Source organism: Micromys minutus (assembly GCF_963924665.1).
Source record: "Micromys minutus genome assembly, chromosome: 6".
NCBI classification, from domain to species: domain Eukaryota; kingdom Metazoa; phylum Chordata; class Mammalia; order Rodentia; family Muridae; genus Micromys; species Micromys minutus.
The window spans coordinates 47698641-47712326 of NC_137975.1; the positions used below are offsets into that span (position 1 = coordinate 47698641).

The following is a 13686-nucleotide window of genomic DNA, read 5'->3' on the forward strand; positions in this document are numbered from 1 at the left end:
TCTAGGAAGCTCATGAGGCCACCATACTAATCACATGTCGTAAGGTCAACTGACATACAGGTATGCACATAATGACCTCTGCATACTATATAGTGTTCCTCCTGTGCATTCCTGACTCTTCCCTAATGTTTAGTAGAGGCTACATAGCATGAGGTGTCAGGGAATAGAACATAATTTGTATCTGCACAGACAGGTATTATAGGATAGGTTAGTTCAACACATATAACAAGGAAGATAAAGTTAGCTTCATCCTGACTTTAAAAAGTTCAAACCAGTTCTTGAAAGGTCTTGCTTTGTGTGACAAGACTTAGTCACACAAAACAGGAGTCACCTAGTTTTTGCCTGAATCTTTGGATGCTTGATGAAATAAATGTAACTCTGAATCAAATGAGCTAAAACATTTTGATTTTTATAGTTGATTCTTGGGGAAGCTACAAAGGCCAATGCCTTGAAAGCTATAGGAGGCCTAAGAAAGAAGAAAATAAGAATTCTTCCCCTAGAAAACTAGGATTGGTGTTGGGGAGAAGGGGAGTGAAAACTTTCATTCATCACCACTCAGTTTAGCATTGGGAATAAAGTTTTTAGCAGCTGTCACAGTTGTGTATGGAAGTGGATGGTTAACTAAAATTTGCAAATGTTGCCATCTCAGAAGTCTATTCAAGGCCACACAGCCTGGTGGAAATATTCTTTGTTAAAGAAGAAAAGCTTCAGTCAGGAATAAATCCGCCACAGTCCCTTTAGATTTATCAGCTAGAAACATAGGGTTCACAGGAAGGAAGCAAACACAGAGTCAGAGAATGTTTCACAGGAAGTGAAGTTGGGGGAAAGGTTAAACACAAGCAAGGGCTCACCTTACAGGCTGACTGGTCTACTCAAGTCTTGGTGGTAACTGTCTATCACTCCCTAAAGCAGTCAAATTTCCTACTTCTGATTCATAACTCAGCTTTGCATATGGTAGGTAAGAACTGCAGCCACAGAGAACAGCATGAGAGCTTCCTACAACCACAGCAAAAAGACAGTGAAGTGTGACAGGCTCAGAACTGATAAGTAGGATGTTTACATCCTGTTGCTCCTATCTATCAATCAATCAATCAATCTATCCATCCATCCATCCATCCATCCATCCATCCATCCATCTATCTATCAATCTATCTATCTACCTACCTATCTAGCAATATATTTATTTCTGTCTACCTATCTACCTGTCATCTATGCCTTTCTTTTTACTATCTACATATATATACATGTGTATATACATACATACATATTTGAGTGTATAGATGACAGGAAGATTGAAGGAGCCTCTGTGAGAAAGAGAAAATGGTGAGTGGTGAAGTGAGGCTAGACAGCAGAAGGGACTGGTAGAAAATATAGTCAAGGTATATGTAACATTTAAATAAAATTATCCTTATGAACCCTACTTTGTACAAAGGATATATGTTGACAAATAAGAAAGCTTTACAGCTGGAGAGATATCTCAGCAGTTAAAAGTCACTGACTGTACTTCCAGAGGACATGTTTGGATGAGTTTCCAGTACCACATAGCAGTTCACAACTGACTATAACTTCAGTCCCAGGGGACCTCACATCCTCAGCCAACATCTGTGAACATGTAATCTGTGAACATGTAGTGCACACACATACATGCAGACAAAATGCCCATGCAGATGAAAAATAGAAACAAAAAGTTTTTTTTAAAGAAAAGGCAGTTGCTATCTGCAAGAAAACTTTACAAGTTTTAAGTCCTCCAATGTTTAACATTTGCTTTAGAGGTAATGATGAATGTGCTGTCTTCTTTCAAATTCCAAAAACTCTTCCTTACAAGGTATCTTTTTCAAATGAAAATTGTTTCACTTCCCGTTTTCAGCCATAAACCATGAAGGGTTGTGGGTGGTGGTGTCCTAAGTGAGTGACTGAGTTTATATAAATTAATCAGATACAAGAAAGTTACAGCAAGTGAGTTTGGAGTGGGGGCAGTTGTAGACTAGAATCAGTTTCATAAAACAGTGGATGGTCTTGAAAGGATCTGAAAACTACCTAAAATTTTCATTTAAAATCCTAAGCATCTAAGACAGATTGAGTGGGGAATGTTGGGATGGGTTTCCAAGGAATGTCACTGTTCCAGAGTCCCTGAAAAAGGATCATAAAGTGCCTTGAAGAATAGGGACACTAAGGGACGGGACGGAAGGCCTTGTGAGCTCCACTTACCAGGGCATGTATTTGTGTCCACATGATTCTATAGAGTTATCCCAGAAAAGACCTATTATCTTTGATTAAAGATTAGAAAAGAGGGTTCAATATAACTCAATGGCTAGAAGTTCCCCAACTAGAGGTATTGCCCTTCCTGGAAGCTATGCAGGGTTCTGAATCCCACTATGAGTGGCTAATTCTATAGAGATTACTTATGTGAATCCCAAAGATGGGAGAAGAAAACTACTGACTTAAATCACCGTGGAAGGCAAGCAATTGATCAGAGCGAGGTTTTTTTGTTTTGGTTTTTTTTTTGTTTGTTTGTTTTGTTTTGCTTTTTTTGTTGGTTTTGTTTTGTTTTGTTCTGTTGTTCATATACTACGGCTGCCTCCTGCTAAGGAGGAGTTTGAGAGGTGATGTGAGAAAGACAAGGATTTCACAGAGCTCAGAGTAGAGAGTTTCCAAAAGGGAGATTTGGTGGCCAAAACAGTTGAGATTCCAGGAGCAGAACATATACATAACAAGTCTGTCCCTCCTGAAACAAAGGTAGGGTTGCAGGATAGAACAGTTTTGAAACAAAGACATGCTTGCTGGTTCCTGGACAGGCAGTGCAGAGCCATTGCTAGTCAAGGTCACAGGTCCGGCAGAGCACAATCCTTGAGAAAGGAAGGTTTAATGACAAACAGGAATGAGCCTAGTTTGGCTTTACTATAAAATGAACTTTAAGCCTAAGATGGAGGCAGGAGGCTGGTTCTCCATTTAATCACTATGTAAGTTCATTAAAACTCCATCCAGGAACTGGGAATGAATACAGGGCAGTTGCCAGAACTCTTGTCTGTCATGCATTAAGCCCTAGGTTCAATTCCGAGAACTAAAATACAGAAAACATTCCAATTATTCTGTAAGACAGAGAGAGAGAGAGAGAGAGAGAGAGAGAGAGAGAGAAAGAGAGAGAGAGAGAGAGAGAGAGAGAGAGAGAGAGAGAGAGAGACTACAACTTGAATGGCTATAAGTTTAAATGCCCCATGTTTTCAGATACCTCATATTGATTTTTCTAATTCCATTTTACATTCTTTTTCTCCTCACAAATTCAATACCACCACCTCAGTCTTTCTTTCCCCAGATGCCCACCCCTTCCTCTCCTGGTTTCCCACAGAATACTCAACATGAGCATGCCCTGTCAACAATAAATCTTACATTAATGAAAAGACTCAACAACAAAGCCAAACATTGTGGTTTGGGCCAGAACCTGAATGTCTGTGAAACTGGTTGACCTTTCTCCCTGCTGGCTTTTCATGAAGGATAAGAAAACCTTTCTTAGGCATCTTACAAAAGAAATGTTCAGGAGACCAAGGCATCTCCTATCAGTTTCTCTTCTCTTTAGTTTCCCAGAGCAAGAGAATGAGCATCCATAAAATGCAGTATGCTTTGACCGAACATTGCCAAACCCAGGACCAGATATAATTTAAGTGGAAGCTAAACAGCTCAAATCCTTGAGAATGTCATGAAGAACAATTAACACAAGCTCTCCCTCCTCTTCAGCCCCAACATGGGAAACAGTCCTGCCTGTTTACGTTCACCCAGCAAAGCTAACATTCAAGCAGCCTTAATAAGGCACTTCATTAGAGGAGACCAAGGCCCTGCAGCAGATTCTCAGCGGAAATTAATGAGATCTGACTCCCGGTTATTTCCAGTGGGATGTCTGTTGTTACTATCTATATCTATTAATGTCACCACAGACAAGCTGCCTATTATAACACATCTCCTCTGGGAGCCATTGGGTGTTTTAATAATTATGGCATTATTCATCATTCACAAAGAGCAGAGAAAAATTCTATCTGTGCAGAACCCTTTCTGTCACAAGAAGAGCAAACCCAGAAAACATTTGGCCAGGAAATGCACACCCTCACCCCATACTTAGCCTAGATCTCTGCGGGATGGAGAAAGCCAGTCCAGACTGATGTTGGTAGCAATCATACACTTCTGTTTTGCTTATTCATGCTTTCACTTATCTATGAATCTATAGATTTTTCCTTTAAAATCTCATTGATCTGGGATGGGGTGACAAAGAGAAATTTCATGGGCAGTTGTCTTAAGATCCAGGTTCTCCTCCACAGTGAGACCTAATGGACCTCCTGTAGGGACCCCAAACACCCACAGTGGAACCTGATGCCCCTCCTCCTATAACAACCAAACCCTGAGATTAGCAGTCTTCCCCAATTTTATGCTAAAGCAATCTGGAGAGGGTTGTAAGGGCAGAAGGAGGGTGGATTTAAAGGAGAAGAGAGATGACTGGAACTGGGGTACATAATGAGAATTTCACAAAGAATCGAAAGAAAGTGAGAGGGAGAGAAAGAGAAAGAGAGACAGACAGACAGAGAGATACAGAAACACACAGAGAGAGAAACTAAACCTCATCAACAGCAATACAACCATTCTAGGCAAATCAAGATTCAGTCTGGGAAGGAGGAAGCCTTAATGTAGTAACTATGTAAGCTGCCCAAAATGATTCTGGTGAGGAGACAGGGTAGTGTTCACTTGTTAGGTCAGGAGAAGGAAAGCTGAAGGGAAGGCTGTGGAATAAGTCTTGGGAGGCTTGGAAACAGTTTCAACTCTAAAGGCAGCATTTCTCTTTTGCAGCTCATTGCTCACTCCTAATGATTATCAAGGCATTAACTCCAGGCCACACACACAGTAAAAAACACAGACACCTAGGAGTGCACATCTGGCAACTGAATGTTAGACAAATATCAGAATGCTGTGTTTGCCTCATGGAATATCAATAGCCTATGTCTAACATCATCCATGGTCACTGAAAAAAATAAAGGATTTCAGAAGAGCAGAAAGGAGGATGGGCCAAGAATTCATCAGCAAGCCAGTGCTACTAAAGAAGCAGAGGGGCTCTGGAAAGTTCAAGCACTATTTTCCCAATGAAAAATCAGTCCCTTATGAATGATTTGTTGTAGGGCAGATTCAGGGCATCTTCATTCGACCCTGTACTTCCTACTTGTATATAAGCATTGCATGTTATTTCTCTGCGATAAAACAATCTCTGTGTGATCCATTGTTCCCTTCAGAGCGATTCTTAGTACCTGACCCCACTTTATTGCACTAACCAGCTTGCAATCTCCTTGTGTCCCATCTGTTCGCTGTGGACACTCAGTCCTCTCCAACAGAATCTTGATGAGATTTTGCGGATGGTCGAGGGACGCGTGGTCACCAGCAGAGAGGACCCTCAGAACTTCTAGCAGGCCTTGGCTCCCAGCTCTGCCATTATCCTGAGTGAGGACTTTGGTGGTCTCAGAAGAGGAAACAAGGCTGAGAGAGTGGGACAGTAGGACCACCCACACTGAGAGCTTTGTCCAAAAGCACATGTCCACTCTGGGGCTTGAGTTGCCTTGAGGGTGAATGGGAGGTTTTGTACAGGATAAACTTATAACCAGAGGAATTCCTGTGGCAGAAAGGGAAAAATACAGACTTCAATTACTATGCGTTCAACATGTCTGAAATGACTGGCTAATTGGTTGCCGGAGCCGATTTGCAACAACAGAGGATATGGATGCAACTTGTAACCCTAAAGACCTAGCAGGAAACTTCCCACCTCACAGTGGCCAGGAAACTGTACCTACAGTAATTAGTCAAATGGTAAAAAGAGGATACAATTTCCTTGTCTGCAGCTAGTGCCTGGCCCAGGACCCAGAGTGAGCTGCAACACCATTAAAAAAAAATCTGTGTCTGTGAAGAAAATTAAAGAGAAAATGACTTCTAATACATTTCCAATTTCACACTGAGTTAGAAGCCTTGAGCAATGTTGTAGAGAAAAATAGTTACATTCAAGAAACACTAGTTAGTTTTTAGCATAGTAAAACCATCCACCAAGACACTGGAGAATGAACTATCCCCGAGAAATTCCAAGACCCCAGAAAGATGAGAAGTCTACCTACTCAAAAGTCTGTAAAAAGATAGGAAATCATTTTAGAGCCAATCAGAATTTATGGTGGAAACAAAGTCTTAGATTGATTCTTTAAAGAGTGCAAAATGTTAACAGTGTCTCTCATATCCAGAGATGAGCCAATAATGACCCCCAGGATAGTAACAAGACACTGAGATTATTTCTGTGGCCTAAGAAACAGTTTCAGACACTTATGTTAATATTTTTCAAAGAAGACAAGGTAACACAGACCTTTCTAAACCCAACACTTACCTCAAGAAACAGAAATGGTTATTTATCTTGAGCTTCCTGGGCCTTTAAATTTCTGAGAGCATTTTGTGGTCCCACAGTTCTCCGTTTTAAAATTCCTTGACTGTGTGCTGGGAGCTGGAGAGGATTATTTCAGCCCGGAGACATTTCTAGTTGCTATGGAGAGAGCTGCTCAGAAGGTAAAAATGAAGGTGGAGGAAAACAGACAGTTGCTGGCCGACAGATTTGCAGGATAATCAAATAAATGTGATTGAGGAATTATCCTTTTATATCAACATTTAGCGCAGTATTTTAAAATTATCAATACTCATTTGCCTTCCAAGGGACAGAATCTAGGCCAAAAAAATAAAATAAAATTCCACCTTGCAAAGTGAAAGAGATTAGTGTTTGATAAGGCGTTTTCCTGAACAGTGGATCACTGTTTAACCCTGGCTTAGAAAGGCCCAGAAAGGTTGGCCCTCTAAAACTTTTTTTGCAACTTGAAAATATTTAAAAGATTCGAGGACTTCATAAATAATGGTTTAAACTAAAATACTTGTTGGATACATTTCTTACCTGAGAAGTAAGTATATACAAATGGGGGACCTGTCCATTCACTCGCTAAGCACAGAAACTGGGCAGAACCGACCAACCGAGACAATCAGGATTCAGCTGAACTAGCCATTGTGTTCATGCTGTTGTCTCAGAAGTCTAAGAGACTTAACCCTTTCCCATAAGCACCATGGTGATAGAAACTGGATAAAGAGTAGACTCACCCAAGAAACAAGGAATTAGACCAATGTTCCGACTTTCAAACTGAAGGCAGAGCAAGGGCTGAGGAATCGGGGGCTTTGGGCTTTGGTGTACAAGACATTGTACCAAAAATCCCTAAAGCCAAGGGCTCCTCACCTGTGGCTGCCCCTCCAGCAGGAACCACCATGTAAAAGGCTTGGGTTACCCAGTATCAAGAGCTTGGTTCAAAGGCCACCAAAGAAACAATAGTTCACTGCTCCTATAACTGTTGGTCTTAATCTCCTCATTGGTTAGTCCCATTACAAAGAACAAATCAGATTCATTCAACCCCCACAGCATAACCTGCCCTATTACTCCAAGACTAGTTTCTGATGTGCTGTGACTAATATGCTCAAGACTAGAGCCTCCCCATAGTACTACTGCCCATTCCCTGGTTCCCTTTAGCCAATGTCCAGCCTGAAAGTCCCATGTGGTTTCAAGCTCTCTAGCTCAGGGCTGGAGCGATGGCTCAGTGGTTAAGAGCACTGACTGCTCTTCCAATGGTCCTGATTTCAATTCCTAGTAACCACATGGTAGCTCACAACCATCTGTAATAGGATATGATACCCTCTACTGGTGTGTCTGAAGACAGGTACAGTGTACTCACAACATAAAAGAATAAATACATATTTTTTTAAGTTTTCTAACATTCTTAAATGTGTTTTCATTTTCAATCCAGACTAATTTCCAGGAAATAAACTTCATGTGTTTGCTAACTCAGTAACAAAGGAGATTCTCTACTTTTGATTAAACTATGTGAGATATTTGGAACTCATTTCCTAATTTGTAGATGCATGTGTGTGTGTGTGTGTGTGTGTGTGTGTGTGTGGAGAGAGAGAGAGAGAGAGAGAGAGAGAGAGAGAGAGAGAGAGAGAGAGAGAGAGTTGTGTGATTTATAGATGCTACAGTGGAAATGATCGGTTTAGTCATATGTCTTGAGCTTCAAACTTCTGTCATACAGTGTATTTACACGTTTTACAACATGAAAGAACTTAAAGGGACCCATTAAAATGGAAGAGATCATGATTTAAGATGAGACCCAAACAAGGCTGAGATATCTAGTCTTGAGGCTCCTTGTAGGCATCCAAGTAAGTCACTGTAGGAACTAAGCCTCACTTCTGTAATGAGTCACTGTAGGGACTAAGCCTCCCTTCTGTAATGGTCTTGAATTTAAATATTTATGACAGGCTTTAAGGCATATAGATGTATTGAGATGCTCCATAATTCACACGTGTGTGCATTTTGATTCAATGCCATGGCAGAAGAGGCTGCTCTTCCTAGATACCCAGTTGTCCCTAAGGAGGTATCTCTGGCAATAATCTGTGATCCCACAGATATGAGCTACTTCTAGGCTACTTCCCCCTATATTTACTCTGTGTTGCCTACTTCTCTCATTACAAACACTAGCCCTTCTAGGTGGCACTTGTGATACTGTCTCTTATTTTTTTATTCTCTTTTATGTGTTAAGTATCATGCCTGCTTTAGTTTCTATCATGAAACACCAGTTAAAGGTTCGAAACGCCTTACAGAACTATTCAGAAAGCTCAGCAGCACACAGCCAATATGCATTTCCGGAAATCTAAGGCTATCTGCACCAGAGTTGGTACATACCATACCAAGCAACTATTGGTTGCAATGAGGCCCATGGCTTGTTTGTCTTTTTAAAATTTATTTATTTTCATTTCATGTATATATGTGTATTTGTATATAAACCACACATATGCAGGTACCTACAGAGGCCAGCAGAGGGTACTATATCCCCAGAGCTGGAGTTGCAGGCTACTGTGAGCCACCAAGTGTGAGTGCGGGAGTCAAACTCAGGGTCTTTGGAAGAGCAATAAGCTCTCTTAACCACTAAGCCATCTTTCCTGCTAAGCCATCTTTCCTGCTAAGCCATCTTTCCTGCTTGCCAGCCATATTTTTTAAGTTTTCAAATTGCGTGTGGCGAATAGGTAGAACTACAACAAATCAAGGGACAGATGGTTCCCATGAGAATATGCTGTAGAGGATATAATATGCCAAGTTTTAATTTTTGCTTTCTTGCCCCATCAGCACAAACATTTTCAGAGAAAGACAATTAGAGGGTAAAAATTCCACACAAATATAAGTTAAGGTTTATGCCATTTGTATTATTTGCTAATCATACTTATGGCTGGGTAGTTGATTAAATATTTTTCTTTTTCTAAATGGTTTTTTCCAAGTACATGTTAGCTTTCACCACTGTAATGAAATATTAAGAGAGAGACTTAATAGAGAAAAGATTTCTTTTTCCTCACAGTTTTATGGTTGCTTGATTCCATTATTCTGGGCCTGCAAGTGTTGGGTGGGATAAAGCAGGCATGGTACACAGGAAGAAGAGAAGAAGAGGGAGAGACAGACAGGTACACACACACACACACACACACACACACACACACACACACACACAGAGTGAGAGAGCAAGAGAGAAAGAGAGAGAGAGAGAGAGAGAGAGAGAGAAACAAGACACACTTCTATTAACTTTCTCCAGCCAGCTCTACTTCCTGATAGCCCCATGCAGCTATTAACTCTACCTGAGTAATCTACTGATGAGTTCAGCATGCTTAACACCCAGCTACATCTCACCAGATTCATCAGCTGTGGGCCACACCTCCTTATGAACCTGTAGAGCCATTCCAGGCTATAACAGAGTATGAACCCACTATACAACCAAACAGGGAGTGCTATAGGCAGCAACTAGTCACATACACCTTTCTGTGACACTGCAAAGTCATAGCATTTACAATATTTAGAAAACAAGATATTGAATTTAGCCCCATGAGTTGCCTTTTCTTGGGAAGCTGACAGTAAATGATAAAAGAAAAAAAAAGCTACAAATTCTATGTGAGATTCTACTACAGTGTTTCTTTACCATGAAGAAATTTGGGCATGGTTACAAATTAAAATTTGTAAATGAAAAACAAAACATAAAACATAAAATAAATTAACAAACCAAAACCAATTGAGTAGGTTTAAAAACATCACTTACTCAACAAAGATAAAAACAAAGATGAAAAAGATTATCTGAGATTGTTTGGGTCTTCACTCTGCTCCTTTAATTCAATTTCAGTTATACGTTTATTTCTGAGTTTGCTGTTTATCCACTGAACTATATCTTGTTAGATGATATCTGCTTCATCTTGTTTGATATGTATCAGTCATCTTGAAAATTCTCTTCTCAGAGACTGTAACATGGTATCCATGTTACTCACTTGAGTTGCTGGGTACCATCTTTAGAATTTAGGGGAAGACCAATAAACTCCTGTTTCTGTGGAAGCATGTTCAGTGTTTTCACTGATTTGAGCCAGATGTCCACCCAAGCACAGCTTAATGAACAGAGATGTGTCTTGACATCTTTTTTATAAAACTTCTTTTATTAGATATTCTATATTTACATTTCCCTCCCCCCTACTCCCATCCGTCATTCCCCTCCACTTGCTTCCATGAAGGTGTTCTCCCAACCACCCTCGCCATCTCAATGCTTTGGCATTCCCCTACACTGGGAAAACGTGCCTTCACTAGACTAAAGGCTTCTCCTCACACTGATGCCAAACAATGCTATCCTCTGCTACATATGTATCTGGGGCCGTGGGTCTCTCCATGTGCATTCTTTGGTTGGTGTTTTAGTCCCTGAGAGCTCTGGAGGGTTTGTTTGGTTGATAATGTTGTTCTTCCCATGAGGTTGCAAACCCTTTCAGCTCCCACAGTCCTTTTTCTACCTCCTTTGTTGGGGTCCCTGTGCTCAGTCCAATGGTTATCTGCAAGCATCCTCATCTGTATCAGTATGGCTCTGGGAGAGCCTCTGAGGAGACATCCATATGAGGCCCTTGGCAGTAAGGACGTCTTGGCATCCACAATAGTGCTTGGGTTTAGTGGCTGCATATGGGATGCATCCCCAGCTGAGGCAGTCTCTTGACAATCTTTTCTTCAATCCCTGCTCCTCAATTTGTCCCTCTGTTTCCTCCAGTGGGTGTTTTGTTTTCCCTTCTAAGAAGGACTGAGGTATCTACATTCTGGCCTTTCTTCTATTTGTGCTTCATAAGGTCTGTGAATTGTTTCTTGGGTATTAAGGGCTTTTGGAGCTAGTAGCCACTTATCAGTGGTTGTATACCATATGTGTTCTTTTGTGACTGTGTTACCTCACTCCGAATGATAGCTTTTAGTTCCATCCATTTGCCTAAGAATTTCATGAAGTCATTGACACTATTGCTGATGCTATGGTGTGCTTACAGACAGGAGCCTCACATGGCTGTGCTCCAAGAGGCCCAACAAATAGCTGACCAAGAAGCAGATACTTTCATGCAACCAATAGAAAGAAGTCAGGGACCCCTGTGGTTGAAATAGGAAAAGGCTGGAAATCGCTGAGGAGGAGGGTGATCCCACAGGAAGACCAGCAGTCTCGACTAACCTGGACCCCTGAGATCTCTCAGACACTGAACCACCAACCGGGCAGCATACACGAGCCGGTGCAAGGTCCCTGGCACTATATAGCAGAAAACTGCCTTGTCTGACCTCAGTGAAAGAAGATGTGCCTAACCCTTGAGGGGTATCTGTCAACCATTGAGAGCAGTAACGAATGCAGTCCCAACTCTTTGGCTTCTTCTCTAAGCTATTACCCCTTGCTTCTTTAGATGAATTTTAATGCTATTATCCCAGACTAAAATGGCTATTCTCTTCTCTTCTCCTAAACCCATAAGTATTTATTACTTTTAAGACCAGTCCAGATATTACTTCAAATCAGAGCATTTTACTGAGGGAGCTCTACCTAGCCCTGTTTCCTTTGACCAAGAAAACAGATACCTGTAAACAATGATCACAATAGCAATGTTATTATAGAGGTCCAGGGTCTCTCAAATGGCTAACAACAGGAAACTAGTTAATTTGTAGAATATCATTTCAGCTTACTACCACCATGTAGCCAATTAATTAAGTCATTTTACGTGTACTACTAAAGATAATTTTTAAAAGTTATCTTAAGGAAAAAGTAAGGCAGATAATTTTGCATTTGTATAAAATAACAATGGGAGAAGGTATATATATTTTGCCACATATGGGGGTATATATGGGGGTATATATACATACATATATATATTTCAACTTTTTCAACCTTTTATTTCCAGAGGCTACTATTTCAACCTTTATATTTCCAGAGGCATGCTATGACAACATAACTATATATAGGAGTGTATACTAGGACAAAATTACTCAAATTGGTATATTGATTTTATTTCTGATACCACTTAAGACTATAACTTCAGGCAAGGCTATTTGGCCTGACTTTCTTTTTGGCAGGAACCATAAAGATTCTCTTGCATGAGATAACCTTCTCACAAAGGAGAACGATGGCTGCTAAAACCCTTGACTATTATTTGATCTGCAACAGATATAAACAAACTCTGAAGTGGCCCTTATCTCCCACTAGCCTCTGACCTCCCCTCCTCCCCTGACTTTTAGTAATATCCAGAGAACTGACTGCATAGTACAATTATTTATTTGGACTACTCTTCTTTCAAATGCTAATAACATTTTTGCCTGAGAAATATAAAAGCATCATGGTTTTGTCATTTCTTAAGACTTTACTCTGCTGTAAGGATCTCCATGCTATGAGGAAAAATGTTGCATCTTCTCTCTTGCAAATCTGCTCCTGACTTAAGTAGGTTCCCAGAGGTAGCCAGAGAGCCTACACAGAATAAAGGGGGTTGGGTAGTGCAAGGATTTCTTTCTATCTATCCTTCAATGCAAAAAAAACACCATTTGAATCATTGAATTTGTATACTGTACATAGGTGTTATCGATTTGTTCATGTTGAGGATGTTGATGTAAATAACTGATGGATGGAGCAGCTGCAGTAGGATTCTGACTTTGTGGTTTCAGGAACGATGGTTTTAGAAAAACAGCAGGAAGCCATATCACTCTCCACCTATGGCTAAGTCCCCAAGCCATTCATATCCTGGGGAGGGAGGCATGGGGGCTGGAGGGAAGCCCACTAGACCTTGCTCACCGTACTTCAAGACCCTCTGACTCTTGATGCCTTCTCTGGTGGACACTGACTCTCTTGCCTTTGTGTAGTTGTGGCCTTTGGTTTGGCTCCACCTCATGGCCAATTTCCTTCCATCCCGACCCATTCTTTCTCCCCTTTGCCCAGGAAATAAATGCACAGAGATAAAAGTCCTCATTCTCCTGTCATTTTAGTTTTTCATTTCTTTCTCTTTCAGAGTTATCTTGATTACTCAAGAGCTCTAGCTTGATTATTCAAGAGCCAGCCTATCAAGGCTCAGATTCTGCCCCTGCTACTTGGGCTACAAGAAAGGCTAGATGATGATCCCAAATTTTCTGAGTAACTGTCTTAGCTACTGCTCTGTTACTGTGCAGAAACACCATGACCAAGACAAAAGCAATTAATTGAGGGCATGCATCTATGACCATCATGGGAGTGAACAGGCATGTATGGCTCCAGAATAGTAGCTGAAAATTTATATCTTAGCCCCAATTCAGAGGCAAACAAG

At 40.8% G+C, this 13686-nt stretch overlaps 1 protein-coding gene across 4 annotated transcripts in view; it reads right to left on the reverse strand.

Annotated features, from left to right (window-relative positions):
- Positions 1-5564, reverse strand: part of SLC39A12 (solute carrier family 39 member 12) — a gene marked incomplete at both ends in the record, with an annotated part of 84345 nt that extends 78781 nt beyond the window's left edge. For 3 of the 4 annotated variants that reach the window (XM_080918201.1, XM_080918200.1, XM_080918199.1), the window contains one exon: positions 5307-5564. In XM_080918201.1, the coding sequence (XP_080774327.1) occupies positions 5307-5564 (258 nt within the window). Of the gene's footprint in view, positions 1-4233; positions 4372-5306 lie in introns of those variants that run through there. The other variant, XM_080918202.1, reaches the window with a different exon arrangement.
- Positions 5565-13686: the final 8122 nt, after the last annotated feature.